We start from the raw sequence: 19,959 nt of genomic DNA, 5'->3' as shown, positions 1-19,959 counted from the left end.
TTTGATGCTGTTGGGGTATCAAGGAGTTAGTATTGAAACTATGTACTTACGTTTTCAGATATTTATTTGATTAAAACTACGAGCTGAAGCATGTTATATGAAGACACAAATGTTTTAAAATCTGGTAACAGTGTTTTATGTGTGTCTGACAATAACTTTTTTCAGCATTCTGAAGTGTAACGCATTTTTTTCAGCATTTTTGTGTGATGGGTTAACTTTTCAATAACACCCCAGACTCCCCCCTGAAAAGCAAATGGTTGGTCCCAGGCGTAGTATTAGTCAAACAGATGAACTTTCAAGGAGATTTGGAGAATTCCAGTGAAATAGATGAGAAATACTGTATGGCATTCCTAAGAAATCATCCAACTGACAATGAATTTATTTTTGTATTTCTAACTTGACATTGATTTCTGTTTTCAACAATGGTATTCAGATTTAATTATCTGTAGATAATAGATTTCTCCGTTATTGTTAAGGGGCATCAGTGGCTCTTTCTAACTGGAGATGTGCTTATAACCATAACTATATAGAAGAATCATGTATTCCGATGAACCCTTTTAGTCTGAGCAGCAGTGTTTGAGCTGAAGTACAGTGTTGGGATCTATATGGTATTGTTGCTGTAGTATATATACTACTCAAAAGAAGTTAGGAATCAATTAGTTTGTCCATATTACAATAGTGAGGCGGTGGGTACCATGATGCCAAGGGCATTTTCTTGTTACACCAAAGACACGGATGCTATTCCAGATGTGGGTACAGTGTGTGAAGTCCATTTCTGGTCATATTCCTGGATTATTGTTAAAACACAACTCACTCACTCTCATTTCAGTCCTTCACTTCTGTTGAGTTGCATATTAAGGAAGTTGTTATTCATCAAGTGTATCTACTTTGAAATCAACATGGAAGATTATTTCAAATTATTGAGTGTATTCCCATTATATGCATATTTCCAGCTCAGGATAAATCATCTAAATGTTGAGATTAACATGGTCTGCGCTAATGATCCAAAGTATATACATAGGGATGTACATTGTGCTGACGTGGCAATTAACTTTTATTGGTTACAGTTTAGTTAGTTCGAAAACTATCAATACCTGTGTGAACTTAACTTTATGGTTCTGATTTATGTAAATATGTTCCTGCTGTCTCCAAAGTGGAGGAGAATTGATTTTCCATTATTGATACTTTCTACTCAACAGCAATAAATAATGTTGCATGGACTCTCCTTGTAGGACACCTCTCATAGATACTTGTGAAAAGTTCATATATTTCTTTAAAAAGATTTTTGTTCCCATTGGTTTTGCAAACCATCTATTATACATAAAGGCCATGATGGTGTTAAGTATTTAGAACGAGACTAGTGATATGACCGTATGAAGTCCATCAAAATCGAGTCACACTGGTATTAAAGTATTACATGTGCATTGGTAGACGATTGAACTTTTCATCCGTACATGAATAACTTTTCAAAACATTATTTAACTGTACTTTGTATTACTTGTGAAATGTAGATAAGACTATATTATAAGGGGTGATTCTGAAAGAATAAAATATTTCATGTATTAATAGATGCCATAATTTAAAATCTGCCAATCCAGGCAGATTCTGTATATATAAACTGTTATGACTAAAGAATTGTCATTTTAAATACACATACCAGCTATTTTCACAACCATTCTTAAATTAAGTTTTTCCTTAATATGTAGTTAAATGCTAATCCACATTTCCATATTTCTGTTTTAAAAGCTTTTGACTGAATTTATTCAGAGATTGTTTGTTGCCTCTGTATTATTCATAGTATTTGTTTAGCAAGATTTTCGATGGGTTTTTGTACATAAGCTGTACAATGTGAAAGTTGGCTATGGAAGATACAGATGGTGACACGAATGGCTTGAGTAATTACATTCTGGATTGTTCAATGTATTATTCTCCATTCTAGAAGGACATCATTCTCTTCCCACAGAGGTTACTCCTGTCATGTCTTCCTAGGTAACCTCTGTTCTAATATGGAGATATTTCCTGGACATCGAGAAGTCCCCTTGCTGCAAAAAATCGCAACAGGAATTATCTCCCTTGTTGCTATCCGATCAGAAAACATGTTAAAAAGACTTAGCTCCAATATGGTGGCCCCTATTGATTTGGTTCATCAACATGCGAAGGAAAGATTCAGTATTTCATGTTTAACTGAAAATCAGAAACTGGCACTAGAGAGTGCAGGGATCAATCGCCAGGATGTGTTTGTAGAAACAAAAACTGGTATTGGCAAGTTTTCCCGATGCATTCAGAAATTACCGAGATCTTGTGAATGATCACTCTTGAAACGTCTCTGATTGCACAACTAAATCTGAACTACTCCAATCGCAGGTCTTGAACACTCGCACCATGAAAGGGTCGTATTAGAACAGAGGGTATGTAGGAGGATATGACAGGAGTAACCTCTGTGGGAAGAGAATGGAAGGACATGTACTCAACAAAAAATGTTAAGGATCACCCAAATTATCAGTATTAAAGTATTTAATAGTTCATATTATGATCCATATAATGCTTAAAATATTGAATAGTTTCGTGGTTCTTAACGATTTGCGTGGGTTCTGGTATTTTAAATATCTATAACGTTCCCTGAGCCCATGTGACACCGTACCTTCTGGTTTGAATGGACACCTTCTCAGATTTCACTGATTATTTATGACTGAATTAAAGGGCAATGTCAACTGTTCGTTACCCCATGGTTTTACAGATATTGGACTCCTTTCTTTGTTGACTCTGAAAATATCTATTTGACAGATGATAGTAAATGTACCCATACAAATAAGTTCAGGAACACATGAAACTACAAGTGTTCCTTACGCTGTCTCAGAATCTCACTCACACAGCAATACATACCTTGTGAAGAAACCTGGAAGAGAATAGAGGAGCACTGCTTTCATGTGTTCCTTGATTTGTTTCCATGAGTATATATAACAGCCGTGTGAGTCAATTATGTGTCTCAGCCTGAGGACGCTTAATTGAAATGGAGTTTTAGAATAAATTTCATTGAAATTATACATCACTACCTGTGAGTATTGGATTCTTCATGTCCTGGTGCAAATAATGACTACTCAGTTTGATGGTTATTGTAAGAGCTTCGCTGACTTGGTTGAGACATGTCATCTTATCCCAGTTGCGTAGATCGATGCACATGCTGTTGATCACTGGATTGTCCGGTCCAGAGTCAGTTATTTTCAGATTGCACCATATAGCTTTAATATTGTTGAGTGCAGCATAAAACTCACTCATGAAGAGGAATTTCTTCGACTTCCAGATCATTACAGAGAGAGGGTGAGCCACAGAGAGGTTCTGTGTGATGTCATTTTAGACAGGATGCTGTGGTGATGGATGGGTCCAGGATGTGTATGGTGATATATGGGTCCAGGGAATACATGGTGATGTAATGGAGATGTAATGTTTTGGATGAGTATGGAGTTATTGTTGAAATGTAGTAATGTCATTTATTACTGACTTAACTAGCTACTGTGCTAATTATAGTGGTCACAAGACCCCTCTGTAACGTTGGGCACTTTTTATTGGCATGTGAATAGATTTTATTTTTGTACAAGAAAATGAACTATGATTGTTGCATGATTATAACAGAAAGGCTTATGAAGTCCTGTTTCACTTGTTTTATTTATTTCAATGCTTAAAGCTTGTAAATAAATGTTAGAACTGTCACTTACAACCGGTGTTGGTCTCATTTCACTCAGGGCGGTTGGTAGCCTGATGGTTGAAGAGTTTGCTTGTCACGTCTGAGGCCGAGGTTCGATTCCACACATGGGCACAATGTGTCTGCACTATCATGAGGGAAGATTAAGCTCACTGATTTGATTGGTGCATGTCATCGTATGCTATTTACATAATCGAATCTCCGAAAGGTACTTGGTGGGTTTGACTAGGCAGCGCTTCCTGTGAGAAGTCCCATTCGCTGTCGGGACTGCGTGAAGAGGGGGCAAGGGTCCGGAGCTGATGATGAGCCTTACCGGCCTGACTGTGCCAGCATCAACTGAACCCTCTCTGCTTCATTACTATCTTAATCTGTATAACTTAGGTGACTTAGGCATGTTCTGATATCGCTCTAGAATGATTTGGGTCTATGTTGATATCACTCTAGAATGACTTAGGCAGATATCGTTCCAGAATGGTTTAAGCCTAGGCTGATATCAAATTTGGCGTCTAAGGCCTAGTCTGACATCACTACAGAATGACTTGGATGGAGACGTATATCGCTCTAGAATGACTTACTCCTAGGCTGACATCACTACAGAATGACTTGGATGGAGACGTATATCGCTCTAGAATGACTTACTCCTAGGCTGACATCACTACAGAATGACTTGGGTGGAGACTGATATCGCTCTAGAATGACTTACTCCTAGGCTGACATCACTACAGAATGACTTGGGTGGAGACGTATATCGCTCTAGAATGACTTACTCCTAGGCTGACATCACTACAGAATGACTTGGGTGGAGACTGATATCCTGATATCGCTCTAGAATGACTTACTCCTAGGCTGACATCACTACAGAATGACTTGGGTGGAGACTGATATCCTGATATCGCTCTAGAATGACTTACTCCTAGGCTGACATCACTACAGAATGACTTGGGTGGAGACTGATATCGCTCTAGAATGACTTACTCCTAGGCTGACATCACTACAGAATGACTTGGGTGGAGACTGATATCGCCCTACAATGACTTACTCCTAGGCTGACATCACTACAGAATGACTTGGGTGGAGACGTATATCGCTCTAGAATGACTTACTCCTAGGCTGACATCACTGCAGAATGACTTGGGTGGAGACTGATATCCTGATATCGCTCTAGAATGACTTACTCCTAGGCTGACATCACTGCAGAATGACTTGGGTGGAGACTGATATCCTGATATCGCTCTAGAATGACTTACTCCTAGGCTGACATCACTACAGAATGACTTGGGTGGAGACTGATATCCTGATATCGCTCTAGAATGACTTACTCCTAGGCTGACATCACTACAGAATGACTTGGGTGGAGACTGATATCGCACTAGAATGACTTACTCCTAGGCTGACATCACTACAGAATGACTTGGGTGGAGACTGATATCGCTCTAGAATGACTTACTCCTAGGCTGACATCACTACAGAATGACGATATCCTGATATCGCTCTAGAATGACTTACTCCTAGGCTGACATCACTACAGAATGACGATATCCTGATATCGCTCTAGAATGACTTAGGCCAAGGCGCATATTGATATCATTCCAGAAAGACTTAGCCTATTCTGATATCGCTAAAATATGACTTAGGTCTATGATGATATCGCTCTATAATGACTTAGGTCTAGGGCGATATCACTCTTAGGTGTACGTTGATAACACTCAACATCCTAGGCCTAGGTTGATATCACTCTAGGGTAACATTGGCTAAGGCCGATATGACCCAGGTGGTTAAATTCCATATTCCTTTCATATGAACAGAGAAGAATTTTAAGAATCAAACAACTTTGAGCGCATAATTGTCGACTCAAAATGGCAATTGTTGACTCAATATGCATATTTCAGCTATCGATTCATGTGATTTTCAATGTTACTTTTGGAAAATAGAGACAGCATTGACGTTTGTATTTGTTGATGCGGCACGAACGTTGGTCGATAAAAAACATCTGCTGACCTATAATCACCAATCAGTGTTTGTATGGCTGTCTGGGTTGTGTTTGTTTCGATGTTTCATACTGACCAAATCGCACGTTTCATCCAGAGGTAGGCAAATTATGGTGTAACCAATAGTTTATTTAGGGAACAAGAATTGATATTAGTTTCCCGTCACTTCTGACACGCACACACACAAAAAAGTTGAAAAAACTTTGATGTTTTTCGTAAGACCTGCCTTCAAACCATATGAATGTACGGCTAATTGTAGTGAGTGAGTGAGTGAGTATGGTTCAGCCACAATTCCAGCAATATCATGGCGGACCTTCAGATAAGGCGCGTATTTGCGTATAATTTACTCAACTAATTACAAATCTGGAAATGCAATAAACACAATTACTTAAAACCCAATAGGTCTATAATACTCTGCGTACTTTTCTCAATGAAATAAATTGGCTTGCGTATGAGAATTCGTCATGGAGCCCGAACTTTACAACAGGGTTAGTAAATGTTAACTTATGCCTATATATACATACACTATTATAGCCGTAACCACTGTCTGGAGTTGACTGTAGTAGTCACGTGACTTCCATGTTGCCTGTTCAAAATGGCTGCCAACTATTTCGGAATATAAGAATTACTAAAAACTTCAGTCAGTTGAGAAGCATTTATATGTACATATTTAGAAGTGTTAATTACCCAAGAAGGAATAGACACTGTGAAAATACTCAATTCTTTAAACTAGTGGAAGTATACAAAATGCTAGTTACTCCTAAAAAAATTCAATACTCCTACATAAACAGACATTGGGGTAAATACTAGTACCCAGTTGCCTGAAAAAGTATCTGGAGCTATGTTATCTTGGCGGGGGATACCAGATATACGCTTCACTCACTGTGCCTGTATGCTGGAATCGAACTGAAGTCTTCAGTGTGACGAGCGAACGCTTTACCCCATCAGTTCCGTCTAGTTGTAGACGCCTACCTACTTAGCATCGAACTCAACATGCATGGGTCTAGGGTATGTTAAATAGCAGAATGAAAATAAATAGTCAATGGAGAGCAACATTTACTTATGTTTTACTCGCAGTGAGAGGAACATCTTCAGTAAACACGGAACACAATTAATTCAAATCTTTATTCTCCTAACGTCGTGATCAAACGCCCAGGACTTCACCATTTCTGTTGCCAATACATCTGCAAAGTAAAACAAAACGTCTCGCAGAAAACAGTGCTATGATTTATGCTATGTCATCATTAGTGTGAGTTTAGAAAACGGCGATTTAGTAACAGTATCGAGTAGCCTACTCACAACTTTAACCAGAAATGAATAAGTGTTTATTTTACGCCGCAACCAATAGTATAATAACTGTCACAGCAGCACATAATCCAGTGTGGGTACCCGGTCTATTAAAGCAAGAAAAACAGGTATAAGCAAATTTCCCTTAATGTGTAATGATTTAATGATGATTCTTCCACTGTATATCAGCAAAACATTATGGAAAATACACGATTAGTGAAACATAAAATATACAATGCAAATGAAGACATCATTGTGATGGTGACGGAAGTAACTTATGTGACGATGACTAAAGGTGATGAAGGTGACGGAAGTGACTTATGTGACGATGACTAAGGGTGATGGAAGTGACGGAACTGACTTATGTGACGATGGCAAAAGGTGATGAAAGTGACGGAAATGACATGACTTGTCAGGGAATAAAAGAAAAACAGTGGATTAGTAGTCTAAAAACAAACAAAGCAGACATGGATGATTATATAACAGTGTCACGTCTTCTCCATAATATGCGTAAAGTAAACAATGTAATGATGTAAACAACTTATGCTATCAGGTAATCTTGTATAGCTCATGACTGACAATTGATAACTACATGCCTAGGTTAAGCGTTGATTTAATCAAGGCGTTAAAAGAGACACTTTTTGATTCTTAAGACTACACATTCATCATGCTTATGAAATTTGTGATGCTTCCCGACCCACAAAGCGTTCGTATCGCTACGACCTGTCGTAACTCTATGGTTTGTCATAAGATTACGGCTGTCGTAGCGCTACGAACGTTTTGCGGATGGGAACCTGGGCCCCCGTTCACAAAGCAGTAAGGTGATCGTAAACCACTCAGGTAACCTCAGTGCAGTATTAAAGAATGGGGAGCAAGGCTAACTATCGTGAAAGGAGCCCCTTGGCCCATATTCTCGAAACGTTCGTAGTCAAGATCAAGAATTCTTAACTTTCATCGTGATGTGTTTAGAATGGGTTAAAGAAATTCGTAGGGCTACGAATGTTTCGAGAATTCGTACAATGTACGTTACAACATTAAAAGACAATACCTGCATGTGTGATGAAGGAGGACATTGCTGATGTCGTTAGATTTGTAGTTGAATCAGTTGTAGTCGAAGGCGAAGGAGAAGAATCTGAAGTGGATGCGTTCGTAAAAATCGGCGTAGTTCCTTCAGTATCATTAGAAGTCAATGTAGTTGCTTCAGTAATATTAACATTCGATGTAGTTGTATCAGTAGAAGTCGCAATGTCGGAAAATGGTGGAGGTAACGATGTGTTAGCTGCGCTGACGGTCGACCTTGTAGTTTGTGACGTCATTTCTGTAGATGATGTAGTCAACGTCGTTGTCGCTGGTGCTTCACAGCTGGATGCCGTTTTGCCTATGAGGAGAGAATGGACCTCTTGTAAAACACGCTGACCTTGTCGTGACAAGCCTCTGACGTTTATAGATATTGATTTGTAATTGCGAAACCGGAACCTATTCCAGTCAAGGCTGTCGTGATATACTCAAGGCTGTCGTGATATACTACTGAATGTGTGAGTGAGTTTAGTTTCATGCTGCAATTTGCAACATTCCAGCTATTCGCCTCTTACTACAAGCATGGGTTACTGAAGATCAGTTATAACCGAGATCTTCACGGGTACGTGATATTATAAGGATGTAACGTACCACCTTTTCACGAATAACACCTCGTTAAATGTGAAGACTTTACACATACAGTACATGCGTTACACATCGTCGTCAATGACATACCGTCATCACAGCAGCAGTAGAAGTTGTCCAGCTTCCGCCCATAGCGTATGCAGGTCCCCTGTCCACACGCATCGAACGAGCCTAGCGAAGAAGACAAGTTATACTTAAGTTATAAAATGCTCGTAAAATGACATAATGCTCCATACCGATCATGCAGTTTACATTTAACTTGACAACCAACACTCTTGAATGCGACAGTAAAGGATAAATTGATGAATTAAAAATGGTTGCCGAGGCGACCTTGTTAAATTCATCATCGTTCGTTTTACGAAATCGTTCTATAATGGTTTTGCATACAAACAACAAAATTGCCTACAATCAAGTGAAGTTGTTACCGGCGGGTTTATAGCAGTGCCATTTATGCTTAAATAGAAAATAATCATCTACTGTGAACGTTACATGATCCAAAACATATTTACCGGTGGACTGGAGGAGTTCCATTTTGCATGTTTCATTCTCTCTGTAAACAGTCCCGGACAGCCTGGTGTCATTTTCCCTCGTGGCAAGCACCTGTATATCAACATTACTTGTATTGTCTTTGTTGACATTTAGCATGAGTTTCTTTGTGGTGATGTTGAAACTCCCTCCAATCTGCATTACCTCCCCTTGAGTTTTCAATGACCCTGACACTCCGCCATATTTGTCTTGACTTGCAATGTATAAGGTGATGGCTTGTGTAGAGTTGCACATGACATTCCCCGCCCAGGACGTTCTGGCCAGGCCTGTACAGGAAAAGGAAATTTCTTTAACATAGCTTTTCAAAATTTACGTGGTAGGGGAGTAAGTATTGCGTAAGATGTTAGTGGGTTTTAAAATCCGAGAATGGGTACGCCATAGTACGTCGTTAGATATTGCGAGATTGCCCAAACAGCAGAGTGCGTTTGCCTTTATCCACCTTCATGTGTACCGTACGCATTATCTTTGTGGCATTGCATTTATACCGATAATGACTGCAATATAGGTTGTGTTTTTGCTGTATGGCAGTGTTTTGGGCAGATGTAGACGATTCCGAAAGGAGGCGGTGAACAATGAAGCTGAACTCTTCTTGAAAGATGTTTTTTGTTTGTTTATTGTGTAACGCCGCACTCAGCAATATCCCAGCAAAACTCACCTGACGCTACCTTCATATTTTGACTGCCATAATAATAATGAGTATCTATAAAGCGCACATATTCATCTACAAGGTGCATGCTCAAAGTGCATAAAATGAGAGGGGAAAAAAGACTCACGTCGCGAAATAATAAGCACATACAGGCACCGTATCATTTAAAAGGGCTTACTGTTTTAAGTTTGCATATACAAGTTACCAGAAAAAATATGCTATAGTTTCCTCTAAGACAGAAGTTTATGTCCTATTGTTATCAGTACCATCATACACATCGCAGTCTGTGACAGACCCAGCTACAGACTGACGACACTGTGTTCCAGTCCATCCCTGTCTGCACACAATGTTCCCACTGCTGTCACACCCGTAGTGGCCGTTACAGTTCTCCTGCGGAACACAACGTTTGGAGCAGTCTTCCCCGAAGTAGTATCTGTCACAATACACCGTCATGGACACTCGTAAGCTGAAACAAAGAGTCCGTTATTTCTGAATGGGGAGCGTTTCATTTAGAACATGTCAGCAGTATCACGACACATGAATTGGTTTGGACAATGTATAGGACCTTTAACGTCACGAACTGCTTAATTATTCCAGGACTGCCCACGTAATGTGGATCGGTTGGTCAGGTTCGCTGACCTGTCATCGTATCCCAGGTGTGGATCGATGCTCATGTTGTTGATCACTGGATTGTCTGGTCCAGATTCCATTATTTACAATTATCCTGGATAATAGAACTCAGATTCAGTCTTCTAAGTAAAGGGGGATGCACCAAACGTAGGTTTGCTCATGTTGTTGATCACTGGATTGTCTGGTCCAGATTCCATTATTTACAATTATCCTGGATAATAGAACTCAGATTCAGTCTTCTAAGTAAAGGGGGGATGCACCAAACGTAGGTTTGCTCATGTTGTTGATCACTGGATTGTCTGGTCCAGATTCCATTATTTACAATTATCCTGGATAATAGAACTCAGATTCAGTCTTCTAAGTAAACGGGGATGCACCAAACGTAGGTTTGCTCATGTTGTTGATCACTGGATTGTCTGGTCCAGATTCCATTATTTACAATTATCCTGGATAATAGAACTCAGATTCAGTCTTCTAAGTAAAGGGGGATGCACCAAACGTAGGTTTGCTCATGTTGTTGATCACTGGATTGTCTGGTCCAGATTCCATTATTTACAGTTATCCAGGATAATAGAACCCAGATTCACTCTTCTAAGTAAAGGGGGATGCACCAAATGTAGGTTTGCTCATGTTGTTGATCACTGGATTGTCTGGTCCAGATTCCATTGTTTACAATTATCCTGGATAATAGAACCCAGATTCAGTCTTCTAAGTAAAGGGGGATGCACCAAACGTAGGTTAATGGAGATGATGAGAGAATAAACTGACTTAGTGAATTGTTATTGAGTGCTTGTATCATGTAGATGATCTAAATTAACGAAAGGATGTATTTTAATGACTTGCTTATATAAATGAATGGTTGAAAGTCGAAATCAAATAGCATTGTGAAGGAAAGAAATGAATCAAGATCCAGTACGAATATCAAATGCACTGCACTTAGAAATAGTTTGGTTCAATTTATCCTTTTAATGCGCTCTGGCCTGTATATGTCAGTGTTGTTGATTATTTTAGTGTTTTGCATGTCGAGGGTGTCTGCCAGTGCTATTGAGTAGGTATAGTGGAGACCAAACTACCTGGTAGGGTTGATGGGCCTGTCACCCGTTAGGTCAAGGGTTCTATAGGTTGCAGTATTAGCGGAAGGGAACACTGTGGATGTGAAGTTGACGGAGAAGCTGTCAATGGGCATCACGCCGTCTGTGTCGAGATCGGTGACGTTAATGCCGAGGTTCACGCTGCCCTGAAACAATCACCAGCCATTTCACAATAGCAGGGACTGGCTGTTGTACATTATTGATCTATACTGAGAACTTCCCCACAGAACTGTTATCTATTTATTCGTCGATCTGTGACAGTCTGTGCACATGTTACATAGTGCTCAATTCAAAAGCGGTTAACTGTAGCGCGCACACACGTTAGAGTTAGCTATGGTGGCGATGTATTCCAAGCTGAACAGTATATTATTGCCGCACTGATGGTTCATGATGATTGTTTGATTTAGTAAATGTTGTGAGGAAATGCCATATTTCAGCACTAACGCGACAAGCGGCAGCCGAAATGGGCTTCACACATTGTTCCATGTGGTTGATGGAATTCATGCTGGAGAAGAACATGCTAGCATCCATAATACATGTACTGTTCGGAGCTAGGTATGACATTATTTCTGTTTACAGTTTTCCCAGCTATATTTCATATCTATATCACGTCTGTAAGCGATCGAATCTGGTCCAGGCAATCCAGAGATTAACATTACGCTAATATCGGTTTACGATCGATAACATGGTGTAATTTTAGCCCATAGAGCCATTAGCATGCGTTGCTGAAGAATAATGGTCGTCCGGATTTTCTTTAGATTGGGACATACGTGCACAGCCCGATCACCGTGAATCCGAAAGACAGCGCGATCCGGGTGAATACTCCGAGCTGTCGTTAAGTCATTTTGGAGTTTCGTTTATCCGGACATTTATTACTCCGGGCAAGTTCAGAGAGAATGCTAACGTCTGGATTAACGATATGTTGTCATTGTCACCGTGGTTCTTGTGGATACGCACTGTCATCCCCAGTAAACGACAAGGTTAATTCTTAGAGACAGGTTTCAGTGAAATAATTATTGATCTTTGTTATTTACGCTATATGCATTTGTATGGCAGCTGTCTGGGTCAGACAATTTAGTGACTGACAGCACAAGAACTTCGCATCGCCTGACTGTCCGATCTGTAGTAGATCACCTCTTACAACAAGGGCCTATTTCTTTGGTTTTGTCATAAATGGTAACTAAAATTAAATCAACCCGAAACCCTTCCCCTACCTTCCAGGTATCGAAGGGGAACAATGAGACGTCGTCAGAGAAGTTGTTGCTGTTCTGGTCCTTCTGGCCGTCAAACAGGTGGCTCCCGTAGTCGCAATCTGTGATGCTTTCAATACTGGAATAGTCACGTTATCATTTCTATCGCTCACACACACAGCTTGATAATAATGTAAGAACCTACATCGAAACGTCTATACAATAAATAAATGTCATCCATAAACTTGTATGTTTCACTCGCACACACGTGGGGTAATTGGTATATTATTGCATCTCATGATATAATTGTGATAGATATAGGCTTCATAGCCAATCGGGCGGTGGGGGTAGCCTAGTGATGAAAGCGTTCGCTCGTCACGTCTGGAACCATCAGGTTCGATGCCCTGTATTGGTACAGCCCATATCGTGTGCAATTGCCGTGATTTTGCTGGAATATAACAAAAGCGGGTTTCCCCTAAGGTTTGAATATATACCATCGCCGATCCGGGCAATGTGCGTCGCCGGATCCGGTCTCTTACGCAACACACGGAATTGGCCTGTTTGGAATCGGCATTTTAGAAAGCTCGAGTACTCTTGTGTATTTTTGTTTATTTTTATAGTATATAACATATAGTTCTGCATACAGACAGGTAGTGCGGAATAGGGCTATACTATCTTATACAAAGGCAAGCAAGCCAGTGTTATTGAACAATGCTTCTACTCACCATCACAAGCACCACTATATTGGTACAGTGTGTGATTCTGCCCTTATCTTGTGCAACCGCCGTGATATTGCTGGAATATCACAAACGCGGCGCAAACACTACTTACGCACTTTATCATGTAATTTACATGTGGACAAATGTATTCTCATATCCTTCAATTACTTTCAGAAACTCTAATGCCAGCGATATTAATTTTGCATGTTAATCACTTTATCTGTTGTGCAAATGCTAGATATCTAAATCAACTCCTATATCTGCCTGCACATGTACCGAAATAATTATGATTCATTATGATGGTTCCATGATTCATTATGCGGTGGTGTAGCCCATTGGTTCAGCGTTAGTTCGCTCCTAGACCAAAGGCCTGGATTCGATGCCCAAGGTGTATAAACCTGGACAAGCTCTTTTCTGTTGTCCCATACAGCGATGATCCTGGAATGTTGCTGGCGTAAAACCAAACGCACTCACAGTGTATTATTGTCTGTGATGTAATGGAAAACCTACTGGTTTTTGATAAGTGAAGTAACACCCGGAAACGTCCACAGTATCAGTATATCTGGCATACTTACTTGGCAGCACTGGAACCACACAGAAAGAAGCTGTTGTCACAGAAACCAGTTGGACACTCGGTGGGCAGATTCAGACCATCACAGCACACGTTGATCTTGTCTCGTCCACTTGGGTTAAGGAACCTGGTGACCTTGACAGCAATCTTGCCGGTCCCCGGTACAGTATCAATCTTGTATCAGTAGAAAATAATCCGAGTGAGGCAACCTCCTTACATATGATATTAATGTATAAATGCTGATCCTACAAATTTGATTTTATAAGTCTATGTGCACAATAGGAATCAGCTAAATACATGTGATTGTAGTATAGAGACGTGAACTATTGTACTTTCCAGTCAGTTCGTTAGCGGTGGAGTAACCTGGGATTTAAAATGTACGTTTGTCAGATTCAATCGTCAATCCTGGCAATGTGCATCGCCGGATCCGGCCTCTTCCGCAACATACGAAATTGGCCTGTTTGGAATCGGCATTGTAGAAAGCTCGAGTACTCTTGTGTATTTTTGTTTATATATATAGCATATAGTATATAGTTTTGTATACAGACTGGTAGTGCGAAACAGAGCTATACTGCCTTATACGAAAGAAAGCCAGTGTTATTGAACGCTACTTTTACTCACCATCATAAGCACCATTAATCCCAGGAGACACAATTTAGCCATGTTCAAACGAGGCGGGCTTAGAGTCACAGGTCTGACCACGAAAAGCCTTTCCAACTTGGAAGATTCTCGTAGTGCATGAACTATTTACCGTAAATACCTTATAGAACATATGACAAAAACATTGCATGAGATACAATTGTGTCAGATGTAATTAACAGTTTGTGTATATGTCATTTATTCATCACAGACATCACATAGCGTCCTGTTTTGCTACACCGCGTTGTGGTTGCTAGAGTTCCGCGTGGTTTCACGTCATCAGTTAAAATGTCAGATAAATACATTGACCAAAGGTCATTTCACCTGATAACTACGGTACTGTCTAATCAGGTTTCTTCTGCAGTATAGATAAACGTTTTGAAAGAAAGCTCGGAGAGTAAATTCAGTTATCAAGACTAGATGTTGACTCTCTTGTTCTGCAGACCGACCAAACCGATTCATTGATATGCTCGTCGACGTGTAGTATAGTTTCGATAGTGTCGCTATTCTTTTAGGGGGCTACATTCAGAACAGGCTTTCACAGGATATATCATTAAACAAACACCACTATGCCTTGCAGAGTATTGTGACATCATCGTGGTCGGTTGTTCAAGACCAATTCTGGCTCGGATGTACGTACGTGTATACCCATACGGGATTTCACAGGTGCATCTTTCCAATGCTGGTTGGACAGGTGGAATCATAAGGTCTCACTTTCCTGTTTGTTTATGACACTATAACATGTCATCCATTGTTTATGACACTATAACATGTCATCCATTGTTTATGACGCCACAAACAATACATAATCTGTAAAGCTTCTACTCAGGTATGACATTTTACGTATTTATGTTCCAATTTTTCTTCGTAATATAGAAACATATATAGGGAGAGTAGCCTTTCCAATACGAGTATCACGGTTATTTCTCTGTAAACGGATGTTTTAAATCCCTCCAATATTCTTTGACTCGGTGCTAACCATGTCCCATATCCTCGTTCACCGTCGAGTAATCTCTAATGCAATTCCTTCGAAACTTACCTTTCTTTAAACGAATAACAGATGGCGTTTTGGAATACTAATCATAAAAATGAGATTGAAAGTAACGAGGGGGTCAATATGTTTTTGTTGTTCAGCTGAAACAGAATAAGAGTTTGTAAACTATTTTGATTAAAGTACAACCTATCGACATGTCATCACTATTCAATGAGAAAATTCTCAACTATCGATTCTAAAAAGTCGATGAAAGAAATCTATACATCAGGGAAATGAATACTATTTTACTTGACTCGATAATGTTACCAATATTTAGGTGCTAAATGTCCGAGGGCTCATGAAACCTATCCCACAATGATAACGATAGATGAAGCGTTGGTAAAATGTCTCCAAACGACCTAGCTGAACGAACGATTTCGTACCAAGTTAAATGTACTAGGTGTACATACTATCTCCCTTTAATCGAAGCATACTTCTAAAGAGAATATCATGAGTCTGAAAAAGACTACATTTATAGTATATTTATAGCTCCGAAGAAGGACTGGCGATTGGTCAACACTGCTCCAGGTATTAAAACAACAAAATAGGCAGAGCCAGCGTCGAAGCAGCATTGCTTATAACCATATTTGTTATCGGTAATCAATTTCATAGCCGCGCCAGAATCGTGCATAAGCGTGCCCGCGACTGTTTTATGTTATTTCAAAATAATTCATAATCAATAAAAGTGCCGTTATGCTCTGATATGTCCACACCCGGCATGTGCCCTGCAACATTTTCCATTCATTATTTGCAAAAGGTAAGAACTTGCACAGCCATATGACAAATATATAATATCGTCTTGATATATAATGAAATCTAACAACCAGTCTCTATCATCCGCCGAAACAGACCAGAACGGGGAAAAAACAGCAGCGAAACATACGAAAACAACACAAATAATAATCCTGCTATACGACATGTAAGGGTGTTGTTATCCTTGAAAAGCAGTATCATGTCACTTTTACGGGTGGTCATGCAAGTTAAGATTAGTTCTTATATTATTACACAATGCCGTGTAGAAAGAGGTCAAATGCAACATATGTCATATTTGGGATTTCACTTAGTAAAGTACAAATACTGTTACTTTTTTGGGTTGAGTCCCGTTCGGGATTCGAACCCGCACCGAGTCAGGCACCTAATCGCCAGCACAGAAAGTCTACCGCCTTGTCCTCTCAGCCACCGCGGCTTCCACTAAATGGAGGTCGGACAACTGGTAGTCTAGACTGCGTACATATGTTGCATTTGACCACTTTCTAAATGGCATTGTGTAATCATAGCTTTCGGTCGTGAGATCCGTGCCAACTTACCCTTATCAGAGGGGTACACAAACTACGCAGTCTAGACTACCAGTTGTTCGACTTCCATTACCCTAATCAGTGCTTATTGGTCAATATGCTCTAAGATACATGTACTCGACATAGCCATCATTTTCGATGTCAAGGTATTGTCAGAGGTATATCAAGTGTAGTTAAATGTTAATGTTATATGTTAATGCCGTACCTTTGTCACTTTAGTCTCAAACAAAAAGAAAGAAACGCCATTCAGTTCATACTACGTTTTGGCATCATATTTCAGATTATGATTTTTCTACCAGCCTTCATGATGCAGTTCACAATGTGGTACATTGGCAAGACGATCTAGCAGCAGTCACCCTGAACTGAAGCCTTCCTCTTCTAACGTTTTATATACGTTCTCATATAATCATTTTTGTAACATGACATTAAAGGAACAATCGTTTTGTTTGCGAAAAAGAAAATAACCACTTCGGTCCCTTAGATGTTTGAATTACGTCACTACGATCACAAGTTCACCCTTGCTGTTATGGTGAACTGAATATGATGAATGTGTTTGGTTTAAAAGGCGCTTTGAACAGCATTCATGTTTCATCACAGCATTCAGCTTGATCTGGAAGGAAGCCAGAAGAGATGCAGATTTCAGACGTTTAGTAGTGTGTTATAATCCCCGTGAGCAAGGGTAGACAGACCAACAGGGCGATGGGCAAACCCCAGTTTTGACGTCTACCGTACTGACGGTGTCATAAATCACCGGTGCGACTCACTCCCTATTCCGTCTTAGAGGTGAATGCAAACGTAATGACTCAGACGTTCTGTTATTGGCCAGTTGTTCTCATGTCATGTGTTTTTATATGTGTAAAACCTATTCAACGTCTTAAAAGTCGATAAACAATGTCATTTTAATGTAAGAAATATTTAAAGACCACGTGTGCCTTCACAAAGTGTGTATCAAACATGGACGGCTATTCTCTGCGCTTTTGAAGTGCCTTCCACAAATATACCATCGTTATTTTTTAAACAAACATGTCTTTAAGCCTCTGACGTGTAACGATCCAGGTTAGAATTGGTCTTCAGGGACCTATGCTTGACGTAAGAAACGACTAATGGGATCGGGTGGTCAGGTTCGCTGACTTGGTTGACATATGTCATCGTATCCCAATTCTCATTCTGTTGTTCGCTGGATTGTCTGGCCCAGAAACGATTGGTTACCAACCGCCGCAATATAGCTGGAATATGGAGTGTGGCGTAAAACAATAGACCAACCAACCAACCAACCAACCACCTTACGACATTGCATCTGACATTACTTTCTTGGTTGCCTTGGGCGTCGGCATCATGTAATATATGTGGGCGTATAGTGTCACAAGTAGAGACTGAGAGTGCTCTTAGTCGCCCATAAACAGCATCATGTAAACATTTCAATGAACACAACTGCTCAGTCTGTCACTATATAGTGTACACATATTGCTACCAGGATGACAACACCCGGCATGACTCGAGGGTGGGCCCTGGTTCAGCAGGTTTGTGGTATAAACCACTCCGTGTGGAGTCCGGTTAGAATGGGTCTCGTGTACCCCTGTCTGCCTATGAGCCGATTTAACTTGGGTTAGGGAAATGTAAGTGTGTGACTGCCTCTTGTGTATAGCTGCTCATGATCTCAAATGTCTACCCTATACTCGACTATTTCGGCTATGTCGAACCAGTTACTAACCAAAGGGGCGTGACGTTGTTGTTGCAGTAGTTCATCTCAGCAGGGATAATCTAGAACACTCTCTATGCAGGCTCCCTGATCTCAATTACGAACTTCGTTTATAACGGTTACGTTGAAGAACCATTTGAGTTGGTTATGTCTTGAGGTGACTTGAGCAGTCAACCACTGGAATGTCTTTCCATACTCGATTATTTCGTCTGTATCGAACCATTTCGTCATCCATACGGGGCGTAGCATACGTAGTTGACTGTTTATTTGAATGAAGAACGTTGTCTGTGATCATTACCTTGTCTTTGAGTAACTATGTATTATAGTTCGTTATGTCCTGCACTGATTGTATATAATATAAGATTGTGTTTTTAACTCAGTATTGTTTCATCTTAACTGACAAATGATTCTGAAACATTCATAAGACTGTCTTATCAAAACATTTAGAACACGTTAATATTATATCTCTATAACTGATCGAAAATGCAGGAAGATTCACATGACAGTGAGAATAAATTGAAATTTCATGTCATTATTTTAGCATTTGTAGCGCCCAGCAATCTGCTTTTAATACAATCTACGTTGGTATTCGGTAAGAAATATGACACCCGATAACACAAAAGCACCACCTAGCGGAAGAAGATGTTTACAGTCCACATTCCATGACGTCCGTACGTTGTCTGGGATAGATATATTTCCGACACTACCCCATTACCCAGCTACTATCCCACTACACGCCGGTGGCGATACACAGCTTGTCAGTCAGTACTGGGGCATTATCGAATGGGTTGTGTCGGGCACATTTGGTTGCCTACAGTCTGATCTGGGTCCTATCGAACCGAGGATTTTCTGTTTGCTGATAGGCGGTTGAAATGGATTACGTTGGGATCAATGATGACGTATGTCCAAGTTCATCTGAAGTTCAAGCCAAAACTTGCAATCATTGGTCACGATAATACAACAATATCTCACAAAAGGTGGTAAATATGAAAACACATACGCATGCACGCATGCACGCAAGCACGCACGCACGCATGCACGTCCACCCATCCATCCATCCGTACCTACCTACCTACCTACCTACCTACCTACCTACCTACCTACCTACCTACATACATACATACATACATACATACATACATACATACATACATACATACATACATACATACATACATACATACATACATACATACATAGTGTATGTCATGTTTGTACTCATACTGACCCCATTCGTAAGAGTTGAAATTTCAGTTTCCTTGA

At 40.0% G+C, this 19,959-nt stretch overlaps 1 protein-coding gene across 1 annotated transcript in view; it reads right to left on the bottom strand.

The window, feature by feature from the left end:
• Positions 1-6,039: 6,039 nt before the first annotated feature.
• LOC137292046 (protein jagged-1a-like) overlaps positions 6,040-19,959 on the bottom strand; it is a 37,404-nt gene continuing 23,484 nt past the window's right edge. The window contains exons 2-10 of the mRNA XM_067823598.1: positions 14,652-14,773; positions 14,035-14,204; positions 12,765-12,879; positions 11,533-11,696; positions 10,096-10,295; positions 9,147-9,449; positions 8,728-8,808; positions 8,190-8,353; positions 6,040-6,051 (exon numbers count right to left, since the gene is read on the bottom strand). Of these exons, the coding sequence (XP_067679699.1) occupies positions 6,040-6,051; positions 8,190-8,353; positions 8,728-8,808; positions 9,147-9,449; positions 10,096-10,295; positions 11,533-11,696; positions 12,765-12,879; positions 14,035-14,204; positions 14,652-14,773 (1,331 nt within the window). The remainder of the gene's footprint in view (positions 6,052-8,189; positions 8,354-8,727; positions 8,809-9,146; positions 9,450-10,095; positions 10,296-11,532; positions 11,697-12,764; positions 12,880-14,034; positions 14,205-14,651; positions 14,774-19,959) is intronic.

The sequence above is a fragment of the Haliotis asinina genome, chromosome 7, assembly GCF_037392515.1.
Source record: "Haliotis asinina isolate JCU_RB_2024 chromosome 7, JCU_Hal_asi_v2, whole genome shotgun sequence".
In the NCBI taxonomy this organism is placed as follows: Eukaryota; Metazoa; Mollusca; class Gastropoda; order Lepetellida; family Haliotidae; genus Haliotis; species Haliotis asinina.
Note: the sequence above shows the minus strand (reverse complement) of the source record. Positions and strands in the feature narration are given on the sequence as shown.